Genomic DNA, 19,773 nt, shown 5'->3' with positions numbered 1-19,773 from the left:
ATGGTGGATTTTAACTTCCCAGATATAGACTGGAACTTATGGGTTGGTAAACACACACTAGTAAGACTTTTGTGGATTTATTGGATGACTGTTTTCTGCAGCAGCATGTTTGAGAGGCAACCAGAGAGGGTAATACAAATTTTAACAGGGTGCTTAATAATTTTGTAATAACTGAGAACAAAGATGAGGAGAAATTGTTGAAGTTAAACATAAGAAAGGCACTGGGGGTGGATGGGATCTATCCTGTTATGTTTGTTTTGTTATTTGGTTTTTAGGAGCATTAGCAACTAAGACCATATTGCTCCGGGGATACGCGGTGGTCATTCCCTGACCTTCCTGCATCCTCCGCATTTGGTGGTCACGGGGTCGAACCCTATCCAGTTATATTAAAGGAGGCGTCAAAGGAAGTAAGCAAACCCTTAGTCATAATTATGAGAGCATCCTTGGGCTCAGAGGAGATCCCCACGGACTGGAGATGTGCAAATGTGTCCCCAATTCACAAAGGGGGATCGAAGGGTGACAAGTAATTACAGACCAGTTAGTTTAACTTCTGTTCCAGGGAAAATAATGGAGTCACTGGTTAAAGATGCATTGCAGGATCATCTAGGCAAGACTACAGCAATAATCCAGACAGCATGGGTTTGTTAAGGGAATGTCTTGCCTAACAAATTTGATTGGTTATTATGAAGTGGTTACAAAGGAACTGGATGCAAAAAATAATTTTGATATCATGTACTTTGATTTCAGGAAAGCTTTTGACACTGTTGCGCATGGAAGACTACTGTACAAATTGAAGCAGAATGGCATTAAGGGTAGGTTGCTACAAAGGATAAAAAGATGGTTGAGTGGGAGAAGACAGAGGGTGGTAATCAATGGATACTGCTGTTTGTGGACTAATGTTATTAGTGGCGTCCCAAAGAGTTTGGTGTTGGGACCATGGTTGTTTTGTATATTTATCCATGATATTGATGAAGGTATATCAGGCTTAGTATCGAAGTTTGCAGATGATAACAAAGGTTGGCAGAGTTGTTAATGACAGTAATGGCAGTGTGTTACTGCAACAGGATCTAGAAAATTTGGGCAGATGGGCTGAGAAGTGGCAATTGAAGTTTAACATTGAAAAATGCAAAGTAATGCATATGGGTAGAAGTAACCCCCAGAGAAACATACCAACTGTGTCGTACTACACTTAAGGTGGTAGAAAATGAAAACACTTGGGAGTAATTGTGCAGTCAGATATGAAGTTTCTGAGCAATGCAGACAGGCTGCAAGGGCACGTCATGGGGTGTTGTCAATGATATACAGGAATTTTGCTAGCAGGGAAAAGGAGGTAATTGTCCCTCTGTATAAGGCAATGGTCAGGCCACGTCTTGAATACTGCGTGCAGGTCTGGAGGCCTCATTTTAGGAAGGATGTAGATTTGCTCGAGCATGTACAGAGAAGGGTAACATAATTGGTGAGGGGAATGAAGGGATCCTCTTACCAGGAGAGGCTTAAGTTCTGCAAATTGCAGCAGCTGGAGACTAGGCACCTGCAAGGTGATCTGATTGAGGTGTGTAAGGCCTTGAATGAGTTGAGCACACTGAATTCTGATGGGATTCTTCCACTTGTTAAGATTACGAATCTAAGGGGGCATAAATTGAAATTGAGGAAGGACAGATGTAGAACAGATGTGCAGAAATTTGCCTTTAGCCAGCAGGTGGTTTATTGCTGGAACAAACTTCCATCTGTCGTTGTGGAAGTGGATAGGTTAAATAAATTTAAGGAGGAACTAGTCAAACATTTTTAGGGAATTATTTGGTATTTTTTTTTTTTTTGGCTGATGCTGCATAAGCTCATACACTTGCTTTCTTGCATCGCATGCCACTACTACTGTCTCAGACCACTGTAGTCACCTTTACAAAAGCAAAAACCCTTCCCTTTACTCCTGATGGTATTTACCTCTTTAAGTAAATCCCACTTCAGCACTGTGATTACTGCCACCTAGTGGTTCCTTTATCTGCAGATTCTTAATGCATGAAAAATCACTACTGATAATCAGATTAAGAGTATTACTCCCTCTAGTTGCCTCCCGAACATGCTGATGAAGAAAACAATCATCCAATAAATCCACAAAAGCCTTGCTAGTGTGTGAGTGACCAACCCACAAATTCCAGTCAATATCTGGGAAATTAAAATCCTCCACTACAAAACTCTGATTTACTGGCCCACTATTTCTCTGTACAGTTTCTTATTATACTCATCAGAGTCATAAGGCCTATAACACACTCCTACTCTCAATTTTGATCTCCCAACGCTTATGTCACACCAAACTGACTCGACGCTGCACTGTTCAGCGATGTCAACCCACTTCCCTTCCTTGGATTTTATGTTTCTTAACTAATAGCAGTTAGTAACAGCAATCTTAACTAAAAGTAGATAGGAGAAAGTAGTTATGATTTTTTACACAACATATACTAAAATTTAGGAAGGAACACAGTTGAATGAGTCTTGATTTATGCTTTTCAGATTATGTAAGAGTATACACTGGCACTGTAACCATACTGTTGGTACTAAAAACATGAGCTGCTGGAGAAGGTGAATGGTGTGGAGAATATTTTCATGGCACAGTCTTGTTCTCATTTCCTATGAATATTCTGTTCAGATATGTTCTGTTGTTGTTGTTATTTGGTTTTTAGGAGCATTCGCAACTAAGGCCATATTGCTCCGGGGATATGCAGTGGTCATAGGTTCGAACCCCGGTCTAATCAAGAAGTGTGTACTACACACTGCTGCTCCTGCCCACATGGCTACGGAGGCACCAGATATGCTCTGATCCAAACATAACTGTATATTAGATCTACCCAGCAGTGCTGCATGTTTATACCAAAGGACAGGGATACTTTCAAAATAATAATTATGCAACCAAGACTAGATAAACCCAAAATGGGTGCTCAGCAGTACAATCCTATGCCCACATTACTCCAGGAATTGAAGCCGGTTTTGATATGAGAATGGTCCAAGTGCTTCTGTCACTTGATAACACCTAGTTGAAAAGCAACACAAAGAATATATATCGACTCCAAGCCAAATGACACTGGAGAAATTATTAGTATTAGCAATGGCCACATGGTGCAAGGAAGACTATGGTTGATGCTGCACTACCCAAAAAAAAAAAAATAAAATAAATAAAATAATAATAAAATACATAAAAAACAAGAATAAAATAATAAGAAAACTTAAACTAATCAATAAGAGAAAAGGAAATAGACAACCTATGAGTTTCCCTCCTCTCGTAGGTAGTTAATGGTTAATTAATAGTTAATTATCCAGCTGACCTTTGAATTTCCCCAAACTGTCAGCCTCTACCACCCATGTGGGTAACTTATAACTCGCTGGCTAAAATAAAACTTCCTGCAATCCAGTCTAAACATCTCCCACCATAACTTGAGATTATGGCCCCTAGTTCTAGACTCAACTGTGAAATTTTAGTCCTCATTCATTTTCCTTATGCCTCTCAAAGCCTTAAACACCTCAACCAAGTCTCCTCTAAGGTGCCTAGTTTCCAAGCTCTGCAACCTACATATTCAAAGTCTTTCCTCATATGGTCGTCCTTTTGCCAATCTCACCAGGCAAGTTACCCATCTTTGGACCCTTTCAAGAAGTGCAATATCTGTCTTTAAGTGCAGTCTACATACTTGAACATACAAAGGGTACTAGGAAAGTTTTGCAATATGACGCAACAATGAATCACAGGAAGCTGCTTGTTGCTGCATGTTGAGACATGTTCATACGTGCATAGTAGCCGCCACGGCAAGTCGATGGGCTCAGTTATTCATTAGTAGTGAGAGTGTAAAGTGCTTGTGATGGCATCGTGGTCACAAAATGAGATAAGGACAGTTTTGCGGTATAATTTCGTGCGTGGTTTAACCATAGACCAGTGCTTAGAAGAAATGACTCTTGCACTAGATGATGATTGTCCACATCGTACAACGATATTCAGGTGGTATAGAGAATTCCAAAGGGGAAATTTCACTCTGGAGGATTCTGAGAGGCCGGGAAGGCCACGAACGTCAGTTACGGAGGAAAACGTTACTGCTGTGAGGAAAATGCTTGACGAAAACAGGCGAGTGACCTACCAACAGATAGAGGATACTTTGGGCCTAAATGCACCAGCAATTCGTTCGATTCTGCAAGATCATTTGCACGTGAAGAAACTTTGTTCTCTCTGGGTGCCGCATCAACTGACTGAAGAGCAGATGACACGACGTGTGACTTGGTGCCGGGAGATGTTAAAAAAGTTTGATAAGGGACAATCTCGGTATGTGAACAACATCGTGACAGGTGACGAGACTTGGCTGTACTATTACGATCTGCCGACCAAGGCTCAAAACAAAGTTTGGGTCTTTGATGATGACGACATACCCGTAATTGTCAGAAAATCCCGATCTGTAAAGAAGAAAATGATAGCTGTATTTTTCAAATCGAGTGGAATTGTGGAACGTGTCGTTTTGGACACGCAGAAGACAGTCACAGCTAAGTGGTATACTGAACAATGCCTGCCTAAAGTCATTGGATCTATGAAGAACCTGCGGCCAAAGTAAAGAATGGACACCTGGTACTTCCATCACGATAATGCTCCAGCTGACCGCGCCAAAGCCTGCACCGAATATTTGACCACGACAGGACTGAAACTTCTTGAGCACCCTCCCTACAGTCCAGACCTTGCTCCCTGCGACTTTGCACTGTTCCCGCATGTGAAAATGAAGCTAAAAGGGAGGCAGTTTTCCAGTGATGAGGACCTTCTACGGGCTTGGGACAACGAGTGTGCTTTACTCCCTAGTGAAACTTGGCAGAACTGGTTTAAAGATTGGTTTCGGAGGATGGAGAGGTGTATTGAATGTAGAGGAAATTACTTTGAAAAAATTAAATAAACAAAGCTGTATTGCAAAACTTTCCTAGTACCCTTTGTAGTATTGAAAGTGTTGTTGTTATTTTGGTTTTTAGGAGCATTAGCAACTAAGGCCATATTGCTCTGGGGATATGCGGTGGTCATTCCCTGACCTTTCTGCATCCTCCGTATTTGGTGGTCACGGGCTCGAACCCCGGTCTAATCAAGAAGCCTGTGCTATGCACTGCTGCTCCTGCCCACCTGGCTATGGAGGCACCATTGAAAGTGTGGAATACTGTGTAGAAATTTTACGGAATATTTCTTACATGATTCAAGCCAATGGCAGATAGCAGCAGCCAGGCAGTGTATTTTGCTATTTATTTAAAAGCAAATATCACTGCCCTGACAGCATTGCCATCTCATTAAACAATAGAGAATAACCGACAACACAAACTGGAAATACAACTAATAAGATAGGCAGCTGGCTTTATGAGAGATGCCATGCAACACTTTGCAAGGGCAAAAATTAGAGGGGTGAACTACAGGGTACTTTATTAACCTCTACCAAGGAAAGGGTTAATAAAGAACAGTGACAGAACCTAGGTGGGGCAGCCAAGGCACCTTCTCCAAGCAAAAAGTCAGGGTGCATAACAATCCATACAAAAATACAGCTAAAAACATTCTATAACTGGGGATAAGGATTTATTTTTGCTCAGGGCACAAAAACACCTAGTCCTGGCACTGATAAAGAGTCAGTGTACATTTATTTAGGACCAGTGAAACAGCCCTATATACATATAAACACCTACCAAGAAAATTTCAGAATATTTCTTACATAAGTATTATATACCAGCTATGATATTGTAAAACATATTTATATGGTTTTACATGCTAAACTGGGATCCAATTTTTACTCAAGTTACCAGATGTTTATGTAGGGAACCAACCAAAGTATGCAAGGCTGTAAGGATTAATTAAATGTTTTAATTTTTTTTTGAAGGTTGATACTAAACAAGCTTGGCCTTTGTTAATAATAATATTAATTATTGTACCAAATTGATATAGTAGAATGGAATCCAGTGCACACTTATTTTAAATAAATTTGGTTTCTAGTTAAGCTTGGGGGGGAGTGAAGCATTATGTAAAGTATGGAAAAATGACTTCCGTTACATCTGAAACCACTATTCTAGATTACATAGAAAAAACATAGATATACTATGTCAGATATCACAATGACATTAGCCAAAAGAAATACAGATATATACCAGTACGTTCAAAAGGTTCCCAAAATTGCATGCTGGTGTTTAAATATTTTGGGCTACAGCCATAATGCGCCGTTGATATTGACCTTGGTTCTCACCATGCCAAGTAGGAACTCTGACTCAACCATTTCACTCGTGGTTACAACTGACTGATTGCGGAATGTCACAGTTTGAATAGCGTGCTAAAATAAAGTTCTTTTTTGAACTTGATGTTAGCACAAGAAGTGCTGCAGAAACACTGCAAGAATTACAGAAAGTTTATGGAGATTATGCTTTGAAGAAAACACAGTTTTCTTCATGAGTGGTTTAATCATTTAAAAATGGACAGGAAACACTGGAAAATGAATCTTACAGTGGATGCCCTTCAACATCACGAAACAACAAAAATGTCACGAAAGTGAAGGAACTTGTGCGAAATGATAGGTGAATGACTGTTGTTGAGATTGCTTGTGAAGTTGGACTGTCTCTCTGTAGGCTCAGTACACCCATCTGTATGCAAGGTTTAGGGACGAATCGAGTGGTGCAAAGTTTGTCCCACACCCACTGTCGGAAGATCGAATAGGCTGCAGGCAGTTCAGGAGTTCTGGCTGTGAAAAAAAAATAATAAATCACAGTCATGCAGCCTGCCTACACCCCTGACCTTGCACCATCTGATTTCTTGCTGTTCCCTAAACTAAAAATAGGGCTTAGGTGTTGTCATTTCACTAGAGTGGATAACATCAAAGAAAATGACAAAGGGGGCCCCTATGCATTGTAAAAAAAAAAAGCACAATTTTAAAGAATGTTTGTAAAAGGAAGGTATTTTGAAGATGATTAGGTTAGTAAGCCCAACTTTTCACTCAAACTTTTACAATAAAATTCCAGGAACTTTATGAATGTACTGGTATAAATGAAGCTTCAAAAATAAGACTAAAATGTGTTGTTTGTAACATAAATAAAGTGTCTGTGAAAATGGAAATGAAGTAGTGGTGAAAAAGTGAAAGAATTTGAAAAATCTAGTACAAATAAATAAAAAAATTTATTTATTTGTTATATCTGATAAATACAAATATTTATATTTATCAGATATGGGAGGGCAATAGCAAGAGGTCGAATTGAGGGATGGCAAATAGGCAAAATATGAATACAGTATATGAAAAGATGATACACAGCCAGGAATTTCATCAGGGGACTACTCCTGACCATGTATCAAGCACTGCGTTTCCAAACTTCTTACCTTCTTCTCTACAAGCCTATGGTATTAACACCCATTTTTACTAATGTTTGCTTATACCAGAACCCTTTCTATAAGGTTTACCCTTACACACCCAGTAAGTTCAGTATTTTTAATGACTTTTTCTACACTTTATCTTTATACTGTCTTTTTCTATCTTTTTCCTGTCCATAATACAAGGGTGATACGAACACTCCAACTATCCTGCATCCTATCACTATTTTCGCCTTCTTTTGACCATCTTTTTCTCCCTTCCTCACCCCAAGAATTTTACCATTCCCTATACCATTTTGCTTGTCCACACTTTTTGATCAAATTTCTCTGCTGTATATTTGAATTTTTACATTTTTTAACCATGTTAATTTAATTACTTTTTACCCCTTCTGCATGGTACAAACATTTGTATTATATTTCACATTACACTTTTGTAAATTTGTATTAAATTTAGAAATTACATTATTAACTTAATTTTTACACTGCATAGGGACTACCTTGTCTGTTAGTATTACGATAAAGGCCGCACATTTGCTCCCACCCTTTTTGTAATACTATAGACAAGTTTGGAAATGCAATGCCTGATACATGGTCAGGAGTCGTCCCCTGATGAAATTCCTGGTATGTATCATCTTTTCATTTACTGTATTCAGATTTTGCATATTTGCCATCCCTTGATTCGACCTCTTGCTAAAATTGCCCTCCCATATCTGAATACTGTGTTATTCATTTATTTGTTATTTATTGGAATAAAATTATTTTTGTATAATGTTTGCTTCCTCAGTCCCAGTTCATTTTTGTACTAGGTTTTTCAAATTCTTTCACTTTTTCACCACTACTTCCCTTCCAGTTTCTACTATCCCTTAAACTTCTTAGTTCAGGCACTTTGTGTATTTTTCATTTCCATTTTCACAGACACTTTATTTATGTTACAAACCACACATTATTTATATCCTTTGGCTTCCTTTACTGTTGCACTTCCTTCACTGCGCATTTTGGAGCATCAGACATAACTTTTGTCATTTTCCTTTTTTTGCTTATTAACAGTTTAATGTTACTATATATATATATATATATATATATATATATATATATATATATAGAATATCATTAGAAAAAGTAAATCAATCCAATAATAAGAATACCATCAAGGACTTAAGAAAACGCAAAAAAAAAAAAAAAAAAAAATTATTATTATCGCTTTTTACCGACAATCTAGATGACTTCAACTGGGGCCAACCACCCAGAATGAAGGCAAAAAACGACAAGAAGTTCTGTTTCTGTGATGATCAATATATGCTAAGTAATTTAAATCTAAACCAAATATAAACCAGTATAGACCGAACATAAATCGAATATAAATAAATCGAATGAAGATAATTAATTAAGAAAAATTTTGAAATATTAGAATCAAAGGTAAGAAATATAAGTAAAATATAAATGTAAGCATATATTAATCATCGTTGACCCGACAGAGAACGTAATTTAAGGATTAAAACAAGATTAAATATATAATACATACTACATTTGACCGTATCTAGGACATAATGTAATAGTCGTCAAAATAATATGTGGTGCCCCCTATGTGATGGATACGGTAAAAATAAATAATTAAATTAAATTAACGCAAAGAGAAACATGCAGATAGTCACAAAACACCAATTGCTTTTAGATTCATAACATCATGTAGAGATAGTTATGCTAAATTTCCCGGAAAAACGTTAGAAAAGTTACTTAAAAGTATATTAAATAACTTAAATAAAACTATTATAATAAATAATAACTTACCTATTATAAATGCTCTAAAAAATAATAATATTCATCAAATACAAACTTTTGACTTTAACAGTCTATTTACGAGCATTAACCTTAATAACTTAGAAGTCGTCCTCCAGAAACTATATTTAGAAAATAAAAATGCTATAAAGGTTGATTTAACCTATTGGAATTCTCTAATAAAATTATGCATCTTTAATAACTATGTATATGACGGAACATCGTTATATTTGCAAGTCACTGGCACCCCTATGGGAAGTCCAGCATCAAGCATAATCGCAAACCTTTATCTGTATTATACAGAAAGAGAATTTCAAGATAACCTACTTATATACAGATACGTAGATGATATATGTGTTTTTAATTGTCCACATTTTGTCCAGGATTACAGTGGATTATATCCAGGGGAGCTTGTGTTGGAAAAAACTAATAGTTCCGATACTATAGCAAATTACTTGGATCTTCATATAGAAATATTACATAATAATAAAATAGACGTAAACGTATATAATAAAAGAGATGCATTTAATTTTAACGTAGTCAGCCTTACAAACTGGAAATCAAATGTATCAAAATCAGTGCATGCTAATATAATTTTATCGCAATGTTTAAGGATTGCTTATATCAGCAATAGTAATAAAAATTGTTCAACAGGCTTAACAGCGTTGTACGGCAAGTTTATTAATAATAATTTCCCTATTGCTTACCTGAAATATCACTTCAGGAAAGCAATTAGCATAATTAATTTCAAAAATTTGTTTTCTGAACCTATCGTTTCAATATAATTTTCAATAAAATCGTTATATTTAGTGCCATGTATATATGTAAATAGGATACACTTTGCATTCTTGGTGTCTTACGGCGTAGAAAACTTGTACCCACCGGCTTGCAAATTACAGTGTATCATTTTTTTTTTTTTTTTTTTTATTTTTTTTTTTAATACATATAGTTAAATTCATTTAAATTTACTTAAATTCACGCTGAGATAACATGCAAATTCAGCTCAGGGTCCTACTATAGGAACGGGTTTGCGATCCCGGGCATACCCGAGCCACAACTTATATCTTGTAATGCCTTTAAGCTGTCCTACACTCTTTATTTTTATTTCTCCGAAATTATTAGGGCAATCCGAGGACGTAGGAGAAACTATTTCTTATCTATACCACTATTTTTCGCCTTTGTGGAGTTCAGGTTCTATTTTTCCTACTCCTTTAGTTTTTCTTCTTACTATCTGCATGTTTCTCTTTGCGTTAATTTAATTTAATTATTTATTTTTACCGTATCCATCACATAGGGGGCACCACATATTATTTTGACGACTATTACATTATGTCCTAGATACGGTCAAATGTAGTATGTATTATATATTTAATCTTGTTTTAATCCTTAAATTACGTTCTCTGTCGGGTCAACGATGATTAATATATGCTTACATTTATATTTTACTTATATTTCTTACCTTTGATTCTAATATTTCAAAATTTTTCTTAATTAATTATCTTCATTCGATTTATTTATATTCGATTTATGTTCGGTCTATACTGGTTTATATTTGGTTTAGATTTAAATTACTTAGCATATATTGATCATCACAGAAACAGAGAACTTCTTGTCGTTTTTTGCCTTCATTCTGGGTGGTTGGCCCCAGTTGAAGTCATCTAGATTGTCGGTAAAAAGCGATAATAATAATTTTTTTTTTTTTTTTTTTTGCGTTTTCTTAAGTCCTTGATGGTATTCTTATTATTGGATTGATTTACTTTTTCTAATGATATTCTATAGACATTGTGGGTGTATTGCATGATTGCTTGCAACTGCATTAACCCATAAATATTAGTTATTGTCTTTTAACTTTCTTGCTTTGCTTTATTTCTTGCTTTCCTTTTATCACTAATATAACTATTAATATATACAAAAGCTTTGCTTAGGTTAAGTATACACTACCTATGATTGCTTTTTCTATTATATTATATTTCTTTTTTCTTAACTGCATTGATTGATCTTTCTTAATTTTACCTTCATGGATTTATGATTGCGCATCTTGATTTTATTTTATATTTTATATTAACTTTGCTTTTATTTTATATTAACTTTGCGCTTATTATGCCACTTAAATATAATAATAATAATATACTACATCGGCAGAGTAGGATAAAAGTGACCGAGGATACTATTGTTGCCCTGGATAGTAATCCTAACCATGTTAATACATTTACACATACGCAAATATCACACACTTTACAGAGCAGTTTAGCATATAATGCTTCTGGCACTAATATCCGATCTCTTAAATTTCAACCTTGTAATAACAAATTATGTCTTACTTGCCCCTATATGCATCCAAATCATGCTACAATGAATACGAATTCACATATATTCTGTAAAATGAATAATGTTATATATATGATCACTTGTCGTACATGCAATGTTAAATATATTGGTCAAACTAGCAATAAACTAAATATCAGAATGAACCTTCATCGTTCCGATATTAAAACTTATAATAACAAATCCAGTAAGAAAACAGGTAATCTGGAACATGATATTGAATTCAGACATTTCCAAAAACATACTTTTGGTAATATTTTCATTTCAATACTTAACGTAATTAACAACGCAAATGAAAGATTATTGCAAGAAGAAATTAGCATGTTACAATATAAAACACTATATCCATACGGTCTAAATAATAAATTTAATCAAAAATATATGACGAATAATTTAAAAGATATTTGTGTTTATAATATGTTTCAAATTGCCAAACTTCGTAAAGATAATCGCAATAGGAAATATAGTAAATCCAACACGTATAAAAGCAACCGAGAACATCTAGGAGACTTTATAGATTTATTCAAAATGTGGGATACGGATCCTATAAATATTAGTAAAATTCCCAACACACTTTTCAGTATTAAACTTAGTGTACTCAAAGCACTATATAGAAAAACCAATGATTACGTCTTTGCATCCTCCCACCTTATGCACATTATATTGGATATTTTTAAATTCAGAATTAATATTTTGAATGTTAGCAAGCAGCCTGAAAACTCTGTCCTCATCTTATACTTTCAAAATAAAATGATGGATGATTTAGATATACATAAAACTATTAATTTACGTAATGACTTGCTGCCTATTAATAACTTACATATTAATATCAGATTTAGATATTCTAAACCATTTGGTCTTAAAGCGTGTAACTATAAAACAATAGCTACAAACCTTCACAATATTAACATCGGACAGGATACATGTGTTTGTCACAAACCTTCATTTCATAGATACGTGGATCCTAACCATAATCACATTATAACCGGCAATTTAGATATAATCCCATATCCCGAACTTAGAGATATTTTATCACTGGGTTTTAAATTTCGACCTAATCCACCTATTAATAAATCTAATTTTAAAAAATTGTTATATCTAGATTTACTAAAATACTGCATAAGATCAGCATACAAACATAATATACCGGTTGAAGCTTATCACATGTGGTTATTTACAATGCTTAATATCATATCTAATAAATATAATCAATTGAAATTCGTACAGGATAATCTATATAATACCAAATTAATAAATAGGCAGCTCAAAGATATACATGAACATTTTATAATAACTCCCGTTGACAAAGCTGCTTGCAATTATGCAATCATATGTAAATCATATTATATAGATATTATAAAAAATGAACTACAGTCTAGCCGTACATATAAACAGATAACATCTTCTTCTAATATAATAATCAAAAAATTAATTGCATTGCATAAAAAATTAAAGTTAAAGTATAATAACCTAAAATATCCATTTATATATTGCATACCCAAATTTCACAAAACACCAATTGCTTTTAGATTCATAACATCATGTAGAAATAGTTATGCTAAATTTCCCGGAAAAACGTTAGAAAAGTTACTTAAAAGTATATTAAATAACTTAAATAAAACTATTATAATAAATAATAACTTACCTATTATAAATGCTCTAAAAAATAATAATATTCATCAAATACAAACTTTTGACTTTAACAGTCTATTTACGAGCATTAACCTTAATAACTTAGAAGTCGTCCTCCAGAAACTATATTTAGAAAATAAAAATGCTATAAAGGTTGATTTAACCTATTGGAATTCTCTAATAAAATTATGCATCTTTAATAACTATGTATATGACGGAACATCGTTATATTTGCAAGTCACTGGCACCCCTATGGGAAGTCCAGCATCAAGCATAATCGCAAACCTTTATCTGTATTATACAGAAAGAGAATTTCAAGATAACCTACTTATATACAGATACGTAGATGATATATGTGTTTTTAATTGTCCACATTTTGTCCAGGATTACAGTGGATTATATCCAGGGGAGCTTGTGTTGGAAAAAACTAATAGTTCCGATACTATAGCAAATTACTTGGATCTTCATATAGAAATATTACATAATAATAAAATAGACGTAAACGTATATAATAAAAGAGATGCATTTAATTTTAACGTAGTCAGCCTTACAAACTGGAAATCAAATGTATCAAAATCAGTGCATGCTAATATAATTTTATCGCAATGTTTAAGGATTGCTTATATCTGCAATAGTAATAAAAATTGTTCAACAGGCTTAACAGCGTTGTACGGCAAGTTTATTAATAATAATTTCCCTATTGCTTACCTGAAATATCACTTCAGGAAAGCAATTAGCATAATTAATTTCAAAAATTTGTTTTCTGAACCTATCGTTTCAATATAATTTTCAATAAAATCGTTATATTTAGTGCCATGTATATATGTAAATAGGATACACTTTGCATTCTTGGTGTCTTACGGCGTAGAAAACTTGTACCCACCGGCTTGCAAATTACAGTGTATCATTTTTTTTTTTTTTTTTTTTTTTTTTTAATACATATAGTTAAATTCATTTAAATTTACTTAAATTCACGCTGAGATAACATGCAAATTCAGCTCAGGGTCCTACTATAGGAACGGGTTTGCGATCCCGGGCATACCCGAGCCACAACTTATATCTTGTAATGCCTTTAAGCTGTCCTACACTCTTTATTTTTATTTCTCCGAAATTATTAGGGCAATCCGAGGACGTAGGAGAAACTATTTCTTATCTATACCACTATTTTTCGCCTTTGTGGAGTTCAGGTTCTATTTTTCCTACTCCTTTAGTTTTTCTTCTTACTATCTGCATGTTTCTCTTTGCGTTAATTTAATTTAATTATTTATTTTTACCGTATCCATCACATAGGGGGCACCACATTATTTTGACGACTATTACATTATGTCCTAGATACGGTCAAATGTAGTATGTATTATATATTTAATCTTGTTTTAATCCTTAAATTACGTTCTCTGTCGGGTCAACGATGATTAATATATGCTTACATTTATATTTTACTTATATTTCTTACCTTTGATTCTAATATTTCAAAATTTTTCTTAATTAATTATCTTCATTCGATTTATTTATATTCGATTTATGTTCGGTCTATACTGGTTTATATTTGGTTTAGATTTAAATTACTTAGCATATATTGATCATCACAGAAACAGAGAACTTCTTGTCGTTTTTTGCCTTCATTCTGGGTGGTTGGCCCCAGTTGAAGTCATCTAGATTGTCGGTAAAAAGCGATAATAATAATTTTTTTTTTTTTTTTTTTTTTTTTTTGCGTTTTCTTAAGTCCTTGATGGTATTCTTATTATTGGATTGATTTACTTTTTCTAATGATATTCTATAGACATTGTGGGTGTATTGCATGATTGCTTGCAACTGCATTAACCCATAAATATTAGTTATTGTCTTTTAACTTTCTTGCTTTGCTTTATTTCTTGCTTTCCTTTTATCACTAATATAACTATTAATATATATATATATATATATATATATTATGTGAGGTAAAAGTTAGGTAAAAGTAATAAAAATAAATAAATATGGCTATGTAGCTATCATTAGAGGCAGCAATTGCACATCCTCCACATGATGCCTAATTATATCTGATAATTAAAATAAATATGATATTTAAATAAAATCATCAGCCAGTAGTACGGCAATAATGCAGAGCGAAATGAAACGCAAAATAATATAAATAAGCAAACAGGGAAGGGAAAGTAGAGATAATAGGACAAAAAGGTAGTCGATAATCCCCTATATAATTTAGTCAATTAAGTCATTAAACCCAATTAATAAAAAACGATATAAATTTAAATAATGCCAATTATAAATAATTTAGCGGTACCGCCCTTGAAGGTACCAGTTCCAAAAGACGTGAAATATCACCAAAAAAGGGTTAAAGAAACTACCAAAAACTAAAATATCAAAATAATAGACTGACCATCATGCCCCATATCGACAGAGGACCACGAGGCCAATAATGGTCATGGAATCGCTGCATTTCAATCGTCATACAAATCATCGCAAAGGCAGAAATATCGAAGAACCAAACCACCCCTCCATTCTCCGATAGATCAACCAATGCAGAGGATTTGCATGGCGGTGGTCCTTATGCAGCGAAAAATAATCTATAGAACAGACAGCACTCTTGATCAGAACTCTAATCAGAACAGCACTCTAAATTATATAGGGGATTATCGACTACCTTTTTGTCCTATTATCTCTACTTTCCCTTCCCTGTTTGCTTATTTATATTATTTTGCGTTTCATTTCGCTCTGCATTATTGCCGTACTACTGGCTGATGATTTTATTTAAATATCATATTTATTTTAATTATCAGATATAATTAGGCATCATGTGGAGGATGTGCAATTGCTGCCTCTAATGATAGCTACATAGCCATATTTATTTATTTTTATTACTTTTACCTAACTTTTACCTCACATAATATAAATGAGTGGTAGTAGTGGGTTGTTATGCTAAATAAGCAGCACCTGTGCCGCCATCTATTCTTTTTCTTTCTATTATATAAGCTGGTTAAGCTTGCATTATGTCAGTGGTGTGGCTCTGATCAAGAGTGCTGTCTGTTCTATAGATTATTTTTCGCTGCATAAGGACCACCGCCAATTCAAATCCTCTGCATTGGTTGATCTATCGGAGAATGGAGGGGTGGTTTGGTTCTTCGATATTTCTGCCTTTGCGATGATTTGTATGACGATTGAAATGCAGCGATTCCATGACCATTATTGGCCTCGTGGTCCTCTGTCGATATGGGGCATGATGGTCAGTCTATTATTTTGATATTTTAGTTTTTGGTAGTTTCTTTAACCCTTTTTTGGTGATATTTCACGTCTTTTGGAACTGGTACCTTCAAGGGCGGTACCGCTAAATTATTTATAATTGGCATTATTTAAATTTATATCGTTTTTTATTAATTGGGTTTAATGACTTAATTGACTAAATTATATAGGGGATTATCGACTACCTTTTTGTCCTATTATCTCTACTTTCCCTTCCCTGTTTGCTTATTTATATTATTTTGCGTTTCATTTCGCTCTGCATTATTGCCGTACTACTGGCTGATGATTTTATTTAAATATCATATTTATTTTAATTATCAGATATATATATATATATATATATATATATATATATATATATACACACATACATACATACATACAGACATACACACTATCATTAAATTATATTAAATATTAACATAAGTTAAATTATAATAAAGTGAATAAATAAACACCGCCGTGCAAATCCTCTGCATTGGTGGAGCGATCGGAGGAGGGAGGGTGAATTGGTACTTCGATCTTTTCACCATGGCGACGATTTGTACAGCGATTCCATGACCATTATTGGCCTCGTGGTCCTCTGTCGATATGGGGCATAATGGTCAGTCTATTCTATTTTAATTTATTTTGATTTTGTTATCGTTTGGTAGTTCCTTTAACCCTCTTTTGGTGATATTTCACGTCTTTCGGAACTGGTACCTCTCTGGGGGGGGGGGGGTACCACTAAATTAATATATAATTGGCATTATAAATTTGTATAGTTTTTGTTAATTGGATTTAAAACTCGAAATTATACAAGGGTTTCCGGGCTACTATTTATGTCTATTCTTTCTTTTCGTTCGTTTGTTTATTTGGGTTATTTTTATGTTAATTTTTGCTCTATAGTTTTTGCCATACTACTGGCCTATGTTTTATTTTATTTATTTATTTATTTATTTAATTTAAAATATTGGATATATATATATATATATATATATATATATATAGTCAAATAATGCAAGAAAACAAGCTTATAAAGCATGAGCCGGGGGGGGGGGGGAACTACACATTTCACCCATTCATACCCTAGTTCTCCTTGAATTTATTAAAACCATATAATGAAGTAAGAAATAAATTTAGAATGATGTGTTGAACTGAGAGGATGGAGAAATACGAATATTAAAGTGGTTATGGAAATTACATCTTTCAGTGCAAAGCTGCTAAAGAAGAATGTATATAATAGATGTATGTAACATGACAATGTTAGGTGTAGTGGCCATTGCAGAAATTGCCACAACTACTAGAAATACAGCACAAGAATAAAAGTATGACAAATTTGAAGACCTAAGTGGGTTGCATGTATAAAAAAAAAAAAAAAATGAATGAACAGTACTAAGAAAATATAACTGCATAAACCATAATTAAAATTAATAAAGAAGTATCATAATAAATATGTAACATATTGTTACTATTGCAAGTGTGATTACGAAAAAGGGTACAGAAATAAGAATAAGAAAATTTGTTGAGCTATGAATGTAAATACATAAGGGAGTGAAGAATTGCAGACAAAAGTGATTATAAAAGTATGAGGGAAATAATTAGCAGGGAGGGGCAGGTTGTTTCAGCCAAAATCATTAGGGGACTATAATCATAACAGCCTAACAAGGACTACACATTGTTTCGAACCTCCAAACCAATGGCAAACTGGCCGAAAAAGAATTAATTAGGCAGCAAATAGTACAAATTTGTAAAAGCTGCAGTACAGAAGGAAGTTCTGTATTATGTATTGATAATGATGATGATAATATATAAAAGAAAGGGATTAAGTTCAGATTAGACTGACTGGTTATGAAAAATGTAACAGAGTATATCAGCATAGCTAAAATGTTGGATGTGCAAAGGGGGAAGGAGACCAAATACTGGTAAAAAAGAGAAGAATGAAGTAAATGCAAAGTTTTCAAAAAGGAGGAAAATTAGTACCCTTCTTTAATTGGCAATATACACTTTTCTTCCTTTTTGCATTTATTAACGATTTACCACAAGTATCACAATCAACCTTTTTCTTCAGTTCTTTACCAAAAAAAAAAGTTCAGGAATCACTAACCTCAAAAACTATTAGGGTGGAAAACAGTTCATTTATGTTATCTTTCATACACCTCCAACTGACTTAGCCAATGTAACTAACCACACAATCCAAGCATCACACACAATAAATCACTATTTGTAGAAATCCAGGAAGAGGGTTCATTGTCTTGCAGGTTCTTGCCACAAGTGAGCACATTTCAAATAAAAAATAAACACTTTGGTAATATGATTAGTGACCATCAATATTTAGCAAATTGAAAAAAAAAATTAGAAAACAAGTTCCAATAGTTTTACTTAATTTATTTTTAATAAATATTAGTCTATAAAATTCTTTAAAAAAAAATATAGACATCCAAAACTATTTATCAAATATGTCTTTTAGAAATAAATTTATTCTTATTTAAAAGTATAATTTAATTTGGATTATAAGCATACCAACTGGAAGTGGTAATAATTCATCTGAATCTTTATGTTTCCTTTTCTTTTTTTTCTCTGGAGACATTTCTTTAGGGGAAATGAGGGGAGATTCTTTGGAAGATACAGAAGGACTGCTTTTAGAAGAACTACATTCATTCTGTTTTTGTGTTCTCACTAAAAAAAAATAATAATAAATGGTAGTTGCCTTAACAAAGTTAATAAATAAAAAACACAGCAAACAAGTAAAATCTGTTTAATTTTGAAATGATTTTTTCTTTTCTCATTAGTCTGATATGATTATTCTTATTTAAAAGTATAATTTAATTTGGATCATAAGCATACCAACTGGAGGTGTTAATAATCCATCCAAATCTTTATTTTTCCTTTTCCTTTTTTTCTCTGGAGATGTTTCTTTAGGGGAAATGAGTGGGAATTCTTTGGAAGATACAGGACTGCTTTTAGGAGAACTACATTCATTCTGTTTTTGTGTTCTCGCTAAAAAAAAAAAAAAAAAATTTATAAATGGTAGTTGCTTTAACAAAGGTTAAATAAAAAAATAAATTTAAAAAAAAAAACAGCAAACAAGTAAAATCAGTTTAATTTTGAAATTTTTTCTTTTCTCATTATTCTGATATATTTTCTATATTAAAAGAAGCAATAAAGCATTTCCACCTCTATGAGAAGTGAATATCTGTTTATTTCCGATATCTGAAATAATATCCAGAAAGTAGTCAGATGTTTCATGGTATATATTTCTACCACATCAGCAATCACTGTCACTTCACCATTATAAAGAACAGAATGCCCACAGAAATTCTACAAAAATTAGATCACATGTTAAAAATCTTTAATCTGTGTAACAGTTAGCAATGACAAAAAAAAAAAAAAAACTGAAATGATAGGAATGTATATATTAAAAAAAAATTTTTTATAAAAAGTAATTTTTAAAAAAAAAAAAAATGTACAATGAAACTAATTACCAT

General features: G+C 33.3%; 1 protein-coding gene across 4 annotated transcripts in view; it reads right to left on the bottom strand.

Moving 5' to 3' along the window:
• LOC150090382 (uncharacterized) overlaps window positions 1-19,773 on the bottom strand; it is a 201,624-nt gene that overhangs the window by 140,725 nt on the left and 41,126 nt on the right. For all 4 annotated transcript variants that reach the window (XM_090369095.1, XM_090369093.1, XM_090369092.1 and 1 more), the window contains exons 6-7: window positions 19,133-19,285; window positions 18,809-18,964 (exon numbers count right to left, since the gene is read on the bottom strand). In XM_090369095.1, coding sequence (XP_090225221.1) covers window positions 18,809-18,964; window positions 19,133-19,285 — 309 coding nt within the window. The remainder of the gene's footprint in view (window positions 1-18,808; window positions 18,965-19,132; window positions 19,286-19,773) is intronic.

The sequence above is a fragment of the Mastigoproctus giganteus genome, chromosome 2, assembly GCF_048544385.1.
Source record: "Mastigoproctus giganteus isolate SK-2022 chromosome 2, ASM4854438v1, whole genome shotgun sequence".
Taxonomy (NCBI): Eukaryota; Metazoa; Arthropoda; class Arachnida; order Uropygi; family Thelyphonidae; genus Mastigoproctus; species Mastigoproctus giganteus.
Note: the sequence above shows the minus strand (reverse complement) of the source record. Positions and strands in the feature narration are given on the sequence as shown.